Source organism: Prionailurus viverrinus, chromosome F2, assembly GCF_022837055.1.
Source record: "Prionailurus viverrinus isolate Anna chromosome F2, UM_Priviv_1.0, whole genome shotgun sequence".
In the NCBI taxonomy this organism is placed as follows: Eukaryota; Metazoa; Chordata; class Mammalia; order Carnivora; family Felidae; genus Prionailurus; species Prionailurus viverrinus.
In genome coordinates this window covers 44,482,451-44,501,762 of record NC_062578.1, presented here as the reverse complement: position 1 = coordinate 44,501,762, position 19,312 = coordinate 44,482,451, and the positions used below count along the sequence as shown (strand labels likewise).

The following is a 19,312-nucleotide window of genomic DNA, read 5'->3' as shown; positions in this document are numbered from 1 at the left end:
GGGTCAGGGGCACAGGTGCACTGGGTTTTGTGGGAGGAGATTCGGGCATTAGGCAGTTGTTAGCATTATAATCCTAACATAATTGTAAATAGGAAGACAGACAAAATGTGGTGAAAAAAGCAGATCTCAAAACTGAATAGTTACAGAGGTGACACCCAGGTAAAACAGAGCTCCAAAGGCATGTCTGAAGCCTGGGAATTAGAAATAAAAGCTGTGTCAAGGTGGTAGGATTATGGATGATTTGCTTCTCCTTTAAAAAACATTTCCCTCTATCACTTTTAGGATATTCTGACATCAGAAACTTGGAAATAATAAAAAGGAAATGGAATCTGCAATTAATACACATGTGTGACTTGAAAAACAAAACCCTGTGCTGCTAGGGCAAGAACATACTTAACCCAGCGATCAAAAGATGCAAAGGGTAGGGGTGCCTGGGTGGCTCAGTGGGTTGAGTGTCTGACATTGGTTCAGGTCATGATCTCACGGTTCGTGGGTTCAAGCCCCACATTGGGCTCTGTGCTGACACCTCAGAGCCTGGAGCCTGCTTTGGATTCTGTGACTCCTTCTCTCTCTGCCCCTCCCCTGCTCATGCTCTGTCTCTCAAAAATAAATAAATGTTATGGAAACCAATTTGACAATAAATTATATTAAAAATAAATAAATAACTTAAAATTTTTTAAAAGATGCAAAGGGAAAATCTACAGTTTTTTTAAATGTTTTTATTTATTTTTGAGACAGAGAGAGACAGAGCATGAGCAGGGGAGGGGCAGAGAGAGAGGGAGACACAGAATCGGAAGCAGGCTCCAGGCTCTGAGCTGTCAGCACAGAGCCCGACGCGGGGCTTGAACTCACGGAGTGTGAGATCAGGACCTGAAGTCAGACGCTTAACCGACTGAGCCACCCAGGCGCCCCAAAGTCTACAGTTTTAAAGGGTAATAACCTGCGTTTTGTTTATTCCTTTGCTTCCAGGCTTCATTAACTCTCTGTCTAAAGTATCATTTTTGTGACTTCACCTCCCCAAAGAGTTCTAACAGAGCCTAATAATGGAGGGTTTAATACACAAGTCATTGTGGGAACAGGACATTCACATAGTTACAGGATCTGCATGTCATGGGATGTTAGCCAGTGGCTGGAGTTGAGTCAAGGCATAAACATTGCCATAGCACCAAATCCTTCTAAAAGTTAATAGCTCATCATTCAAGAACCATTGTCCTATTAAGCAAAGAATTGTAGAAACGGAGGACAAAGACATCAAGGACACCAAGACCTGGCACGTGCCCGAGTCTGTGTCACAGAAGCGGGCCATGCAGTGGCCCGTACTGACCTGTGTTGGCAGTAGGCACTTCCCACCTCCAGCCTCCACGTGTTGGGCCTCATCTTAAGAATCTCCCAACCTCTGATATGGGTATCTGCCATCAGTCAGCCCATGCCATCTCAGGCCACCTACATTTTAGTGTTCCCCCCAAAGAGAAGAGATGTTGATCTGACTTCCAAGTTCCAGGAAATTGACAATACTACAATGAGGAGTGAGCTGGTCTCTGTACCTGAAGGCAGGAGCTCAGATTCTCCCTCTCTCTTGAAACTTCCTCTTTATGTACCATGCGAGTGTAATTTCTGAGTCCAGCCATCTATGTCCCTCAGAAGAACTCCTGAGTATGCTGGCCCCATATTAGACTGAGGACAGGTTGGAGGCTTTGCCTATTTATGTTTTAAATGAAAATAAAAAGGTTAAGGTAAGTTTGGATATGCAGTTTTTACTGATTCCACTCTTTGAAAAATACCTTCCGTCTCTCAGCCAACCACAGGCCCAATCTCACAGAGTAAGAAGGCTTCTCCTGGACTTTGATTCTCTTGCTGGTTTTGTTTTTTTATGTGCTCAGTAATATGGGGAACTGAAGGGGTGAGGAGAGATTGGCAGGGCGGGATTTAAGCATTCCTGGGTCTTAAGACCCTGGACTGTAAAACCCCAAGGTGTCAAATCCCACCTTGATTTGAGGGCCACTCTCTAGCTGACTGCCAGGCTGCTGGGCATAGCAGCAGAGGCCATCAGTACAACATTACATGTCGGGGAGCCTGCTTCCAGGCACATGAACCTAAAAGCTTTTTAAGACCAAGAGAAATCCAGTCCATTCAACTCTGACATCCTTTGCCACACATTTTGGGTTCTTTGCATAACTTCCTTGGTTGCAAGACTGTACTTGTAATAAGAGAGGCCAAGTTTAGGGAGATGTATGGATGTGCTCTATGTGTGTAACTCAGAAATGCTTCTGTTGTTCCAAGTCCTCATCTCCTTCAATAAAATCCTTTCTCAGTTATTTGCCTGACATATCTATGCTCTCATTTATAAGCAGAAAGGGTAATTCCCTGGCTGTAGGGAATTGGACCCTCCAGATCACAAAGTGTTAAAATCTCAGGGTTAGAAGCCAGTCATGCCACATTCAGTCTCTGCCTAATATGTGCAAAATCACTCAGCTGTGTCCAAGGATAAACGATACTTTGGTGCAAGGTAATGAAGCCTAAGATCAATGGTCTCTGATTTACAATGTTGCCTCAGTGGGGATCAGTCTGCAAGGGGATGGCATTAGTAGAAACAGGATATTTCAAAGAGGAGCATTTGGGCTTTAAAGCTTGTTGATGACAGAGTAAGAAAAACCAAGTTCATCATTAGAGAAATTGGAGAAGCAGTTGACTTGCTGAGTATAACAGAAGATAACACATATAGAGTCAGATTCACAAAACCTCTCCCACCAGGCACAACTGGATTTCTCTTGCAGGATCTGGAAACCTGGAGAAAGTTTCTTATCCATTTTGATAACAACAGGGAAATATTCTGAGCTGAATTGTCTTCTCCACCCTAAATTTGTACCTTTAAGTCCTGTTCCCAGTCAGGCTGTGGCTGTATTTGGAGATAGGATCTTTAAAGAAGTGATTCGATTAGGATGAGGCCATTTGGGTGGGCCCTAATCCAATCTGACTGATGTCCTTATAAGAGGAGGAGATATGGACACACAGAGGACCCAGGTATGCATATTCACAGAGGAAAGACCACATACAGAGACAGCAAGGGAGTGGCCTTCTACAAGCCAAGGAGAAAGACAAGCCTGCTGACACCTTGACTTTGGAACCTTAGCCTCCAGAACGGTGAGAAAAGAAATCTCTAATGTTAAAGCCACTCGGTCTGTGGTTTTGTTACAGAAGCCTTAGGAAACCAGTATAGGGACAAATCCAATACTTAATGTCTTGAAATGGGGGAGGTCAAGCTCCAAACATGAGCAGTTACCTGATGAACTAAGAACCTGACATTTCAATATAAAGATGGATCCTCCCACACTTGTCTCCCACTTAATTATCAACAATCCCCTCCTTACTGAGGGCAATTGGTAGAGGAGAATCTAGTGGAAAAAAATATCTCTGAAGGCAGCAGTAACGCTGTGCTAAATCCCCAAGCTATGTGCCACCATAGTTCTGAGTATGGGCCTCAGGATGATTTCTTTTTCTTCCAAGATTTTATTTTCATTCAAGTTAGTTAACACATAGTGTAGTATTGGTTTTAGGAGTAGAATTCAGTGGTTCATCACTTACATATATCACCCAGGGCTCATCCCAACAAGTGGCCTCCTAATGTCCATCACCCATTTAGCTCATCCCCCTACCCAACACCCCTCCATCGCCCCTCAGTTTGTCCTCTAGAGTCTCTTGGGGCGCCTGGGTGGCTCAGTAGGTTAAGCGTCAGACTTAGGCTCAGGTCACGATCTTGTCATGGTTCATGAGTTCGAGCCCTGCATCAGGCTCTGTGCTGACAGGTCAGAGCCTGGAGCCTGCTTCAGATTCTGTGTGTGTGTGTGTGTCTCTCTCTCTGCCCCTCTCCCGCTCACACCCTGTCTCTCTCTCTCTCCAAAATAAATAAACATTAAAAAAAATAAAAATAGGGGCGCCTGGGTGGCTCAGTCGGTTAAGCGGCCGACTTCAGCTCAGGTCATGATCTCGCGGTCCGTGAGGGCTGTGAGTTCGAGCCCCGCGTCGGGCTCTGTGCTGACAGCTCAGAGCCTGGAGCCTGTTTCGCATTCTGTGTCTCCCTCTCTCTGACCCTCCCCTGTTCATGCTCTGTCTCTCTCTGTCTCAAAAATAAATAAATGTTAAAAAAAAAAATTAAAAAAAAATAAAAATAAAAATAAAAAAGCACAAATTCTTTAAAAAAAGAGACAGTCTCTTATGGTTTGCTTCCCTCTCTGTTTTTATCTTATTTTATTTTTCTTTCCCTTCCCCTATGTTCACCTATTTTGTTTCTTAAATTCCGCATATTAGTGAAATCATATGGTATTTGTCTTTCTCTTATTTCGCTTAGCATGATACACTCTAGTTCTGTTCGTGTCATTGCAAATGGCGTACGCCTGACGTATTATTAAATGCAAGCATTCATAAGACAAAAATTTATAAAGGATATAGAAATTCAGACTTAGCTAATGTTTATCAGTTGCCCATGTAGCAGACAATATAATGATAGTAATAATATTAACAAACACAGCACTGTCCCAATGCCTTACACATATTAACTCAGCCCTCACAACAATCCTTTGAAATAGGTATTATTGTTATCCTCAATTTACAGATAAAGTCAAACAGAGACAGGTCTTAAGAGATTTACAAAATGTGGTAACAACAGTACCTACTTCATAGGGTTGTTGCAATTCTACATAAAGTATTTCAATGACTTAGTAACATTCAATAAATGTAGATTATATTTTTATTGCCCTGCATCTTTATTCAGATACCATTGAATTTGGGGGTTATAGGATACTTTAATGCCATTCATTTGTTCCACAACCATTTATTAATTACTATACAATCAGGCATTATGCTAAACCCTGGATGGTGACGACAAGCAAATACTATACATAAGACATCTTAGAAGAAAGGCAGAAAGGAGAAGCCAAGCTTTTAGCAGTGATTACTTCCAGAAAGTAAAAGTGGGGAGGAATGACTTTCAGGTTTTGACTTTATACACATCTATACTCCGACAATTTTTTAATATGCAAAAATTGATTTTGTAATTTAAAAATCAATCAAGGGGACAAGATTTTTTTTTTTAAATACACGAGTGCTTGAGATTGTGATCAATCACTCAGCCTCAGTCAATGCACTGAGACATACCGCAAGTCTACTCTGAAAGATGAAAAGTACGATCATTGACTTCTATCCCCAAGGGTTTACAATCTGTTTAGGCAGATAAGATGCAAACAGGACCAAAGTTATCCCCAAAGACAAGGCAGTGAGTAAACACCAGAGGTAAACAAGCACAGCAGGAAATTCACCCTTAAAGATAGAGATAAATGGTCTCTGAAAAATGCTGTTTTGGGTGGAAATTAACACAGCTTTAGTGGTAGCTGATGGATTACAAATACAGGGAACTCAATACAAAAAAGGACCTTAGTTGGGAATCTACTCTCAATCACCTGAATGTGGAAATAAATTCAGTCCTGTCCAGAGTGAAATGAGCAGTTAGGGAAATGGGACTTCCCATTAACTGGAATTTAATGTTCTACTAACTCCAAAGTGTGGAAATGCTGCCTAAAAAGTCCTGAGTCTGGCTACGAATTGAATTTTCATGCAGGTCATAGTCATACTTCTGGGATGAGTCAAAGTACTAGAACCTCAGCTTTGAAGATGCTGAAACCGAAAACAATTGCATCCATTCACCCGTAGCTGGATGTGGTGAATTTCTAGCACATCTTTAAATAAATAGTTTAGGCTTACTACCCCCACTGTCTTACCACCTACCCCTTCTCCTGAAATCTGCCCTTTATCCCGCCCCTCTTGATCATCATCAATGGGCTCCTGGTCATCTTTGTGTCCCTAACGCCCAGAAGAGGGCCTGGCAGAGAGTTAGGAAATATTTGCTGAGATGAACCAGTGACTCAACTCAACGGCTTTTCCCCTAAGTTCTGTTCCCTTTGGCCTCGCTGCAGCATGACATTAATATTGCCGTGGCCTAGAAATTCTCTTTCTCATCTTATCCCATGACTTTTGATTTTCTTACCCACCTCTCCCACTCCCACCCCTGCCCCCAACCTTAGGCTGTTCCTTCAGGGATATTTTTCCTGCCCTACTTGTCCCCCCTGTTCCCTACATGTGGCTCAGGCCAGCAAAGTTCAGGCCTTCACTCTCTCCTCACTCCATACTTCATGACGGCCAGGAAATGAAGATGATGATGATGATATATGCTATCATAGTAATAACTGTCTCGCGTGTATGAGAGACTTTACTCGTTACCTTATTTAATCCCGCAAAACACTATGATGTAGGTATCATTACTCTACGATATGGGTGAGAAAACCGAGGCTCAGAAATGCAATGACCCATGCCCAGCCAGCAGCAGAACTGGGGTTTGAGCCCAGTAAGACCTGGGCTCACAACACACAACACACACACACACACACACAAATAAATGTTTAAAGTAAAAAATAAGTAGAAATTAAAATTCAGAAAGAAATGGACTGAGCTGCTTCCCGGCTACATCGATGGCTCTACCCATCTCTCTTCACATGGTGCTCCTTTCTTCTCCCTCTTGACACATCCTTGTCGGGGTCCCACCACAACTTCATACTCACCTGGTCTAAAACTACTCATTCTCTTTCAGAGTCATGGAAGCTCAAACTCAAGTGAAAGCACTTTTGACTTTTCCTCCTCCCCTTTATTTACAGCCTCTCTTCATCTCTACTCCTTCCCTCTCCATTTCTTCAGTCACCACTCAAACTCCGGCCCTTGTCACCTCTCCCCTGAAGGCTGCCAGAGTCTCCTAACTGGTCTTTCCATCCCTCACCATCTTCCTTCTGGAATCTATCCTGCAGTGCACCACAAGGAGATTAAGTTTCCTAAAATGAGGCTTTGCATTTGCCATTCCCAATTAGAAACCCGTCAGTGTCTCCTTTCCAGAGATGAAGCCCAGACTCTTCAGCCTGATTTTCAAAGCCCTGAACACTATGGTTCCACCTGGTATCTTCATCTTCTACTTCACACCTGTAGGAATTCTCTGCTTCAGCAGAGCTGGTCTCTTCCATTGTTTAAGTCAGACTGGTCTTAACTAGGGTGATCCTATCATTTATCACCCAAAATAGAACCCCTTTGAAAGTGAAAGGGAGGGCTATTGAGAATTGAGCCAACAAGGCATAAACTGGGATCGTCCTGGATTAACTGGGATTTATGGTCCCCATATTCTTAAACGTTCCCATCTACATACGGGCCACCCAAACTAGCAGCTGATGGAATGCTTCCATAGTCCTTACCAGCCTTTGCTTCCCTAAATTTCCTGTCTAAGTCTGACACCCGGGGTCTTCATCTTTGACAAGCCCCTTCAGACTGATGTCTTCAGGTCAGGTTGCCTGTTAAGCTTTCAGTGTGGCATTTCTGTGACAGTCTCCCCCTCCTCCACCAGCTCCCAGGAGCAAGGCCTGCCCCTCCCAATGACCACTGCTGTCCCCACACCATTACTGCCCTCAATATCTCCCCTTGCCCTGGACACTTGTCCAATGGCTACCCTTCCTGCATTGCCCAGATGTCCCCCCACGCTAGCCGTCATAACGACCCTCTTCTCTGACCTTCTGTAGCCTCTATTACCATCACCACTTGTTATGCACTCAGCATAAACCCATCAGAAGCACTTGACCTTCTGAAAATTTGTAACATATCCCTAACCAAGGAAACTGGCAACAATGGCCCACCAGCACGTAATCATCTCACTCCCAGCCCCCAACAGGTGCTTGGTTGGGGAGGAGGATGACAGGAATATCTGGTGGATGACTCCTGGATCACACACAGTCTCTCCCCATTTTCCCACTCTTCTGCCTTGATGCCCCCCCAAGGAAAGGCATTCTACATACACTCAGCAGCAGAGAAATGCCCATCTCTGATAAACACAGTCCACAACAGCTCCCTGGCAACCATAGCATCTACTCTCATGCTTGTTGCTCTTCAGCAAATGTCAAACCCCCAAAGTTACAGCAAAACCCTTAGAGACACAAAGGTCCTCTAATACACAGGGATGATTAGGCAATTATTTGGCAATACTCAGAAAACTGGGTTCCTCACCACCCTCCAGTTTCCCAAGGGCCAGGGCAGGCCTCCTGCCCCAGCCATGGCCCCTACTGCCCGCCCCCCTGCCGCCTCCACCCCATCACTCACACATGTTCTGGGCCTTCCCTGCTCCTTCCCTCACCTAATTAAGCAGTCACCCTCACCCCTTTTCCTGAAGCTTATCCCCTGGCCTTATTCCCAATGGCCTGATTTCCTTCTGACCCAATAGCATCCGAAGTTCTACCCATTTAACAACTGGTGAGGGAAAAAATATAGGCTAAACAAAATAAATAGTATGACTTCATTTTGTTAAACATTAACAAAATGTTTTGAATTAGATATTTGTATGCGGGAAAGTCCAGCAGATAATACAACAAACGATTAGCAGGGATTTTCTCATGTGTTTAATCCTCATCCTCAACGAAAGTATGTTGCTTGCAGAATACAAATGAATGAAGCAAAAATAGTAAGAGTTGGTGTTTACATGTCAGCTTCTTTGTTGCCCGTGCTAGTGGATGTGGTGCCTTGCCACCTATCGCTGTCCCCACCAGCAGATTAAGAAAAAAATAACCAGGGGCGCCTGGGTGGCTCAGTCGGTTGAGCGTCCGACTTTGGCTCAGGTCATGATCTTGTGATCTATGAGTTCGAGCCCCGCATCGGGCTCTGTGCTGACAGCTCAGAGCCTGAAGCCTGCTTCGGGTTCTGTGTCTCCCTGTCTCTCTGTCCCTCCCCTGCTCGTGCTCTGTCTCTCTCTCTGTCAAAAATAAATAAACATTTTAAAAAAATGAAAAGAAAAAAGAAAAAAATAAACAGAACCGCTTCGGAGACCAATTCCATCTGTGACGAGTGGAGTTTTCATTCCCATCAGTGTGTACAAACAAGCAAGCAAACCCATTCTATCCTCACCTGCGAAGAACAGGACACCCATGTTTTTGCTTTGTTGCTTTTTCCTTCCACATCCTTAGCTAAGTATCAAAGTGTGCTGGAAAATGTCAATTCTATGTGCAAAATAATAATCATTCACTATGGGAAGGAAGACATACAGGCCCCTGAAAACCATGGGGTGTGGGCAGAAGAGAAAACGCAGGATTTAGAGTCAGAAAAATGCAGGTTCCAGGTCTGGTGTGAGTCGAGCCCTTTCCCTTCCTTTGCCTCCAGATTTTTTGCCTCCTAAGTACTGAGTTCAGTTAATGGAACACCTACTGTTTGCCGGGCACTGTTTGTTGGAGGAAGGACGAAAGAGACCATGCGAGTTTCAGGTGTGTTGCAGACCCACTGGTCGGAGGCGTGAGGGATGTGCTGGCCCGCTCTCCAGGTGCTGAGGAGAACCATCACCCTTCACTGAAGAAATCAGATGCCACCCCACCTTTCCTACCTCCCACCAGGTCACACAATGTGGAGTTGCTCAAGTGGGAAGTCACTCACCCGATGGCAAGTTGGTGCCTGAAATTCTAAGCACTGCCCCTGAAACTTCTTCCCTGGGGTCCGCATTTGAGGCCACTGTTCCTTGCCTCTGACAATGGTGTCTTCCTGCATACAGCTGGGCTTTACACCTAGCGGCCACTTGGGACTGTCACCGAACTGCAGATCTATACTTAGGAGGAAGGCTGCCTACGTCCCTGAGGGGCCACTCAGCAAGCTCGCCCACCGGCAAGTGAGTGTGCAACACATGAGCTGTCCTGAAGTCAGGCCATCCCAAACAGCCTCCGCATTGGCTGAAGACCAGCCCAGTCCTTTTCAAGCGATGTAGTATATAAAGGGACAATTCTATTTACGTAGATTACCATAAATATGCCTTTTGCTGAGGACCCAGTAGGAGAAAATGCCAGCTGCAGCCCTAAATGAAGTCTTCAGAGTTCGCATTCTGACCAAAACTGGGCCAGACACCTGAGCACTTTGTTGAAACTCAAAAGAGAGCAGCTGGGTCCCTGGGGGGCTCCCTTTCCCTCCTCACGGTGCTCAACTTGCCCTGCCTCATGGAACGAGGCAGACGAATACTCACCCACACATCTCTTCCCGTCCTCGGCCAGCATGAAGCCGCTGTAACACTGGCAGACAAAGGAGCCCAGCACATTCACGCAGAGCTGCTCACAGCCGTGGTCCTCTGCCGCACAGAGATCCTGGACTGGGGCAAAGTCACACCGTCAGAAGACACCTCCGTGACCCTCCACCCTCCGCGCGTGGCCAGACAACAAGCACTTGTTAAAATAACCTTCGGAATACCCTTTAACGTATTGAATAACTGTAATCCTACCATCCAGAGGCAACCACGATTAACATTTCGGTGGATTTTTATGTGTAAATAAAAACAGATCTTTCAAAGTTGGAATCATTCACCTCTATTAAATGCATCGAATAATTTCGAATTAACATCAGGTCTGTCTTTTCCTCATGTTCATGAAAGTGCTCTGAAGCATTCCGATGGTTCCCGAGAACTAGAAGTTATCATGAGCAGGCATCTGTACCGGTCAGCACCAAGTACCACTCCTGTTCTTCGAGAACGAAATGCTTTGTAATCACAGTCCCACAGGTTTACAGGAGATAATCTGCACTGTCTTTGACATTTTGCAGATGGGGAAGCTGAGAGAGAGCACAGTGGGAAGACCTGTCACTCCACCCAAAAAATGGCAGGTCCCAATTCTACATCTGTCTTTTTGGACGTACTTCTCCTCATTCCATTTGTCTACCAGAACAATCTTTGGAAATCCTCCTTGAGCTTCATTTATTCACGCCAGCAACACACGAGGAAAAGGCGAAGCCAAAGGAGGTTAGGTAGAGGTAACAAAGATTACTAGGGATAAATGGATGTATGGTTATTAGTGAGCCTACGTCGGTCAAGTATTTATTATGCGTCCACAAAGTGCTGAGCCCTGGGGTTTCACACAAATGCAATGTAAGAATGCACTCACAGGAATGCATTTGCTGCAATGAAACTAAAAGTATATCAGAGGATGAAAAGGTTCAAGGCATTTTCAATCCATCACTGACTCAGTCTCTCCTTTGCACAAACAGGCTGACCCGATAAACATTACTTCTCAGCTAGGAGAATGCCTTGGTTTCTTAACTAGCTCTTCCAGTGACTTTACCATTAAAGTTGGAGAAAATCAAAGAGCATTAAAGAAATTGAATATATTAAAAAAGGTTTTCTCTGGTTAAAAGTTATCACTATGAAAGCTACAATAAAAACTCAATTAACTAGAAAGCCTGATTGATCCCTGAATCAATCCAATGGCTACACTTCAATGTAATCACCTGTGTCACTGAGTTGTATTATTTATTATGCTTTTAGATAAATATATAAAATTGATAAAAAGATAAAAGCTGATTGATTCATCACCTCTATTAAATGCATTAAGTAATTTTTTTAAATAAAATCTGCTTCTTAACATTAAAAAAAAGGCTTATGCCTAATATTCCACAAATAAGGACTCGGGCTTTCAAGTGCTAAAAAGAAGTATTTTCATTCTCAAATCAATAAAGTAGATGAAGAAAATTATAGATGCAAATTCTTCTATTACCAGTATATTTTACCTTAGACTTCCAATTGGGAACTCCAATCGAGAGTTCCATTGGATTTAGATAGAAGAAAAACACCAATAACCAGAAAAAACTTCAGCTCATGTAAAAATCATAGTGAATCATTAAAGAATGATAAAACCTACAGTTAAGTTACAAGCCTAAGCTAGAGACCTAAGAAAAATCTGAATCACCCGATACTCTTCATTTATCAATAAATGAAGCACCTACAGTGTCCCAGGCCCTGGGGATACAGTGGTGAACCAAACAGAGGAAGGAGTTCCTGCTGTCACCCAGCTTGTATTCTAAGGGTAACATGAAGCTCTGGGAAGAGCATTTCTGACTGAAAGAACGGCAAATGCAAAGGTCCTGAGGTAGAATAAACTAGCCCCATCGTCAAGGGTAGACTGGAAAAGGCTGGCAGGTATAGGCGAGAGAATGGAAAACGGGAAAGGTACTATGGGCCGAGGGACCAGTGTGAGTGAATGTGCAGAAATGAGCAAAGTAGGACAGTTGTGGTAGCTAAATCCCATGCTGAGAATTCCAAGGGAAGTAGCAGGAGGGGGGATCAGAAGGACAACTGACACCAGATGGCAGAGGGCTGGAAGGTAGGCTGAGAAGTCCAAGCCGATTAAGCAGGTGATGGGGACCAGTCAGGGTAAAATCCATCAAAAGAGAGAGAGGGCAATGCCACCTGGGTTGTCCTTTAGGAGGAGGGATCTGGCAGCTTCTTCGGCTCTGGGAAACTTAGAGGACTTCTAGCTGTTAAATAAAATCACTGCTTTGTTTGGGAACAGCAGTAGGTTTTTTTTTGTTTGCTTGTTTGTTTGTTTTTTAATTCCATGCAGAAATAGCTCTGGTCTGTCTGCACACGGATGGAAAAATTAACCTCCTGATATGAGGACCTTCGCTTGTTCTTCAGGGCCAGAGTTTTCTGCCTCCCCTATCGGCTGTCAGTGCAGGCCTGCACTCTTCCCCTTGGCATGTATCACAATGTTAATTGCATAGGCATTTAAGTAGCCGTGTATTTACTGTTGCCCTTGCTAGACTCTAAGCTCCCTAGTGGGGATGAGACAGTGCCTGCACAAAAGCCTCATGATTGGAAAATGTCACCCCAACACACTGGAACAACCTACCCCCCAAATCCCAAGTCCCTCTCTAAAGTGAGGGGGCATGCGCTTCTTCACCTGGGTCTCCCTTCTCTGCTCTAGCTGCTGCTTTGCCTCCTTTGGTATCTAGCAGGAACCCCACCTAATAGCGGTTACAAAGGAATAGTGGGAGTACAGGTGATTTTTAGGCTCTTATAATGGTCTGCTTTCAAGTTTTCTAACAAGAGTTTCTAACAGGAGCTTTTATAATAATGAAAAAAAAAAAAACCCAACATGCTACAAAAGAACCCCTCTGAAAGCAGCATTTTGAAAGCAAGGAACCAGGAGCTTGAAGCAACCATCTTTTTTTCCAAAGACCTCTCCCCAGAGGGTAGGTAGAGAGGCAATGCATATTCCTTTTGGGACAGGGCTGGGACACCCACAGAACGGCCTGTGAATAACTGCAAGATCCAGTCTACAGGAGCAGCAGCGTCCGACCTTGGCTACCCATCAGAACCACCTGGGGACCTTTAGAAAACCCTGCTGCCCAGGGCACCCCGCTCCTTAAACCAGACTGGCCAGGGTGGAATGCAGGCAGCAGGGTTGGCGAAAGCTCCCCAAATAACTGCAGCGTGCAGCCGGGTTGAGTGTCATCGAACTGGATACAAAGTCCCTTACAATCATCCAAGTGGAAGGTGCCCAGACCCAGGGCCAGTCTCCCCCCTTTATTAACGGAGACTGTGAGGCTGAGTTTCCTCTTTTAAACCAATCTCAGAATTACCGCTGTCCTTGGTTCCCTCTCCAAAGTGGCTGACAGAATCGCAGACACTACGTGCGGGCACGGAGTGTGGTAGGAACAGGAGGCTTATCACTCACATTCCAGAAGTCCGGCCCCACAAAGAGCAAGCTTGCCAGTTGGCTTCGTGTGTATTGTACTTTCATAATGTTTTTATAATGTTGGGGATTTATGGCCACTGGTGATCTGCACCGTCCCCAGGGAAATCTTTGAGGGATTAACTTAATTCAATAAAGACAAAGGAATACATGCAGACTAGGCTCTGACAAAACAACATTGTTTTTCTGGCAGTGGTCACTTCCATTTGAAACAAACACAGATATTTTTGAATGACTCCTGATGCTTTTGAAAAACAGTGCTTCTTTTTCTCACAGCCGGAGGGTTTCACTGAAGGGTAATAAAACCATGAGGGATGGGAGAAGCCCTGAATTCAGAGTTCCCATGATCCTTCCAAGCCTTCTCTACCTGGCGACCCCCATCATGGCTCATGACTTCAGTCAAATGTCGCCTCCTTTAAGAAGCCTTCTCCAGGTTGGCTGGGCTTAAAGGCTCCTTCCTCTGGGAGCCACTTCAGCGCTTACGCATTTATCCAATGGTATTGGAAGGACCTGATCACGTCTGCCTGCCCCGCTGGAATGTGAGCTGATCTGACTCACTGATTTCCCAGAGCCTTGCCCACTGTCCTAGCACGTGTGCTTGGTGCTCCGTAAGTGTTCATCTGCTGAAAGAAGAGTGACAAGGGCCCACACTCCCTGCCTCCCAACAGGGATGCTCCTAGAGTCCTAAAAATACTCTCTTCCATCAGAAACGGGATCCTGGCAGGATGAGTATCATGGGAACAAAATTCCTCCTGAGCCTCTACCTCTCCCTGTCCTCAGACAGAGGTGTTCCCATACCAGAAGGGGGCCCAGAGTGCAGTGACATCTGGGAGCCAGCCCCCAGCTGCAGATGCCAGTGTGGTCACTCACGACAGCTAAGGAACTGGCGGCCTTGTTATCTGCTGCATCCCTGTACCTAGCACGGTGCCTGGCTCGGTAAAGACTTACGAATGAGAGAATGAACCCATGTCCGTGCTACATAAGCATGGGGTTGTCAGGCATTTCTCCCTCATCAATCTTACCTCAGCTGAAAACTCCGAGAGGGACAGGATTAGCCTGGGAGTTCCTCCAGATGCCTGTATAATACCATGCATTTCACACAGCAGGTGCATAGTGGACATCTGTTGATTGGACTTGACCGCCACCAGCCTGGAGTACTCAGGTGGCTCTTATTTGACTGCTCCCCATTAGAGGTCAAGTTCTCCCTCATGATCTCCACAACCACAATTTAACACTCCACTTACAATGATTATTGAATCCTATTTTCTCTACCGTCTGAGGGCAGGGCTTACTTTGCTCAGCCCTCCAGCTCAAATATCTAGCACGGTGTCTGGCAGATGGTCAATTTTTAAAAATATATTTGAGGGGCGCCTGGGTGGCTCAGTCGGTTGAGCGTCAGACTTCAGCTCAGGTCACCATCCCACTGTTCATGGGTTCGAACCCTGCACTGGGCTGTGCTGACACCTCAGAGCGTTGAGCTTGCTACGGATTCCGTGTCTCCCTCTCTCTCTGCCTCTCCCCTGTTAAAGATCTGTCTCTCTCTCAAAAATAAATAAACATTAAAAAAATTTTTAAATAAATACAAACTAAAAAAATATCTGAATGATTGCATTGATTCATCCATTTGTCAAACTGTTCAAAGTACTGGGAAAATAACAGTGAATAAAAGAGGTAAAAAATCTATCAGTTGATCTCTGTGCCCACGGAGCCAATATTCAAATGGGGAGCCAGTGGTGTGTAGGGGGCCAGCTCCCACTAACCCCCATGACAGATAGTGCCAACCTCTCCCCTACTCTGTAGTCAGCAAGGCCAGGCAGGCGGCTTGAAATCGGCCACGGTGTCAGTATTTACACCACAGGAGTCAGTGAACATCAGAAACCAGAGCATTTTCCCCCTGCAGATCTGGTTGTTAAACATCTGCCAGCACACCACTGATAGAGGCCAGACATAAAATAAACAGGTAAAACCGTATGTTAGATCTCTTAAGTGCTGCCAAACAAAATTAGCAGGAAAAGGGAGTAGGGCGTGTGGAAAGAAGGGAGCTTCTGTTTTATATTGTGTGGCCAGAAGGTGGTCTCACTGAGAATTTTGCCTACATCACAACTGCAATATAGTGTCACTTTATGGGTGCCTGTGAAAATTCCACACCCAGACATAGATTCAGATTTCTTTAAATAATGTCAACGTATCTTTGACTAAGCTGTGGTTTGTGAACTCTCTGCTGAATTGATCTGATACGGCAAAGTAGACAATTGTGAATTTTATAACAAAAGATCTCACCAAACGCAAGCAATGCCTTACCAGAAGGCGATCATTAGCACAGGGCTGACAGAATTTACTTGCTTCTTTTAGTTCCTTGGGAATTACAGGGAGCGATGCTAACTTCAGCTGCTCAGTCTTCCCAGGTGAGATAAATCACTGAGGGTTTGATAAGTAAGAGCCCCACAGTTGTGCTCAAATCCAACCCTCGTGTTTGCCCCGAGGCACGCACGCACCCTAGATTTAAGTGCCTTCCTTAGTTTGTGCTCTCGAAACCCTGGCGCTGTGCCTTGGCTGGAGAACTTGGAAAACCTCCCATCTGGTTACACTGGACGAGAAGCACGGGACAAAGACTGTGGCTGCTGTGGCTGACATCATGCCAGGCGAAATCAAAGGGTTTTTACTGGCTTTTCAGAGTTTGAGACAAGCCACACTGCATGCTGTTCACACCGACGACAGTTTAAGCTAGTTTGGAGCTAAAGCAAAATGAACACCTTTAAAGGCACGTTCCACTTTTCAAACAGCTCCTGCTGTTATTTAGCCTGAGATGTAGAAATCAGAAGTTATCTTTCGCAGCAAGAGAGAAGAGAAATGTATTATTAGGGCTGTTACTTCACTCAAGTGGGAAACAATGGGGTTCTGCCTGCACCAATCTGAAGCCCTTCCAGAGTTAAGACTCCACAAACCGAAGCCTGTGTTTCAAGGACCATCCCCCTTCTTTCATGGTGCCTGAAAGCACTAATCTTATTTTGACAGCTGCAGTTTGGATTTTAAGACTTTCAACAGTAAATGTGAGTCATCAGCCTTGTGCTTCTACGCTGGAAGAAACAAAACAAACCCAATGTCACTGAGAAAAACAAACCTGTCCTTTTGGGCAAACCCCAGCTGTGCCTCGAATCCTTCTCTCCCCAAGAGCTGAATTATTTTTCAATCAGTCCTCCTATTCACTCACAGAATTTTCATTCTCTTAAAGGGATATCCCCCCAAATAAAGCCTTAACACGTAAGTAAATCTGACCGAATGAGGTTGATCAAAATAAATAAACATGCACAAGTAATGCCCTATTCTTATAGAGCACTTTGCAATTTCCAAACGGCTGTCACATCATCACGTTCTTAATATAAATTCCTTACTGAGTGCAGCCTCTCAGGGAGAGATTTAGTTCAAACTGCGTAGGTCAGTGGTTTTTAAACTTGAGCTTACATCAGAATTTCCCGGAGGGCTTGTTAAAAAAAAAAAAAAAAAAAAAAAAGGAATGTGTGTTTTAAGTTTATTTATTTATTTTGAGAGAGAGAGAGAATCCCAAGCAGGCTCTGCACTGTCAGCAGGGAGCCCAATGCGGGGCTCGAACCCACGAACCATGAGATCATGACCTGAGCCGAAATCAAGAGTTGGACGATGAATGGACTGAGCCACCTAGGTGCCCCCGAAACACACATTCCTAGGTCCCACCCCAGAATCCCTGATTTGGTAGCACTAGGGTCAGGCCTGGGAGTTTGCATTTCTAACCAGTTTCCCTGCAAAGCTGAGCTGCTGTCTGGGGGGCCACTCTGAGAACCACTTTTCCAGGTGCTTGAGAAAAGAGGAAAGCAGAAAAGCAGCTCTATGAGCTTCAAACTCGCTTTCCCCTGATGTGTGGTCATCCTTTCCCAATGGCCGGCTCTCTGCTCACATGCAGTCAACTCAATTCTCCCATGAGAACGCTACTCACCCCAGATTCCTTTCTTTTCTTCTTCTTCTTTGTTTTTTAACCCTGTAGCCTGGCCCAGCCAGAGGGCGAGCAGACTGCACGGGACCCTCTCCGAGTTCCGGGGCCCAGCAGCCAGGGCGGAGAGGAAGCTCCGTGACCGCACGCCCTCTGCTCAGCAGTCCTCCTCTTCTGCTCAGGGCGGTCCTAGCAGAGCCTGGGGCCAGGCAGGCCATTTGTTCAGAAGCTGCGGGCTGGCTGTTTGTGGGCGCAGCCTGCTTGCTCCTCCACTCTGGCTCCTTGCTCTCCTTGTGGGCTGCCCCGAAGCTCAGACCCTGACCTTCCCTTTCCACGCTCTCTCTCTCTCCCTCCAAGATTTTATCCATTCTCAGGGTCAGTTGCTACTACCAAGCACATCCAGCCAGGGCTTTTTCCTTGAACTCTAACCCCTCTCTCCAGCTGCATCCAACCACTTGTGTGGGCTCCTTCCCAGATTCACTAGTTTTCCCTCAAAGCCAGGTTTCTTCTCTGAAGTGATCTGTCATTCTAAATCGTGCGACCATCCCACACCCCTTATCCCCTCGCTATGTCATAAACTCCTCCCTGGTGTGGGAACTATTGCTATGGTCTTCTCATTAATTCTGCGGGCATAAGGAAGCGTGCACTGAACTGACCGAGCTGATTAGAATTGTAAAATGATGGCATCTTTCACCTTCTGCTCCACACGTGTGGAGCACAAGGGAAAGCAAGATCTGAGTGTTTCTTGGGTCTCAGACATATAAGAGAAACACTCATTTTCTTCCCACCACCGCGTAAGAGTGCCTGGCCCCTAGAAGGAACCAATAAGTATTGGATGAATAAATGAATGAGTGAATGGACATGGGGTGGATGGATGGATGGTACTTCCCCACCCACTCGGTACCTAATTTGAATCCCACACATATATTACTGCTAGACTCAATTTACTACAAGGTAGTTTTACCCCTGACACCCTGTGCTCAGTGCCCCTACCCACCAAAGACCGCTGCTGGGAATCGAATTGCTCCATAATTGGTTCCAGCTTACATTCCTTCCCTCATTCGCCACCAATGCCCCAAACAAACCCTTCCAGACAGGCCGTCTGGTCTAGTTAGAACCCTCAAGACAACAAGCCCGGCATTGTTAGAAAAACCCCCTCCTCCACAACGCCTCCCCTGATTGTTCCATGATTCTCTCTCCAATCTCTTGTCTTGCAGGCTTTGTCTCAGCACCACTCACCTTCCAAAACCGCCTTGTTCTGACTTTCTCTCTCTATATATATATTAGCTTCATTGAATCATAAATGACATACAATAAACTGCATAAATTTAGAGTATGCAATTTGATAAATTTGACATGTCAACATATCATCATCATAATCAAGATAATGAACATATCCATTACCCCCAGATCCCCAAAGTTTCCTCAGGCCACTTGGTAATCCCTCTACCTGTTCCCTGCCCCCCTGCCCTTGGTCCCAGGCAAGCACTAATCTACTCTCTGTCACATAGATTAGTTGCCATTTTCTAAAATTTTCTATAAATGGAATCATACAGTGTGTACTCTTTTTTTGTTTGGTTTATTTCATGCAACATGGTTATTTTGAAATTCATCTAGCTTGCTGCATGTGTCAACCGTCACTCTGTTCATTGCCTAGTCGCATTACATTGTATGCATATATCACAATTTGTTATCCATTCACCCACTGATGGACATTTGAGTTGTTTCCAGTTTGGGACTCTTACAAATAAAGCTGCTGTGACCATTTGTGTTCAAATCT

At 45.2% G+C, this 19,312-nt stretch overlaps 1 protein-coding gene across 4 annotated transcripts in view; it reads right to left on the bottom strand.

Annotated features, from left to right (window-relative positions):
- MATN2 (matrilin 2) overlaps positions 1-19,312 on the bottom strand; it is a 136,958-nt gene that overhangs the window by 50,071 nt on the left and 67,575 nt on the right. For all 4 annotated transcript variants that reach the window (XM_047842136.1, XM_047842138.1, XM_047842137.1 and 1 more), the window contains exon 5: positions 10,073-10,195. In XM_047842136.1, the coding sequence (XP_047698092.1) occupies positions 10,073-10,195 (123 nt within the window). The remainder of the gene's footprint in view (positions 1-10,072; positions 10,196-19,312) is intronic.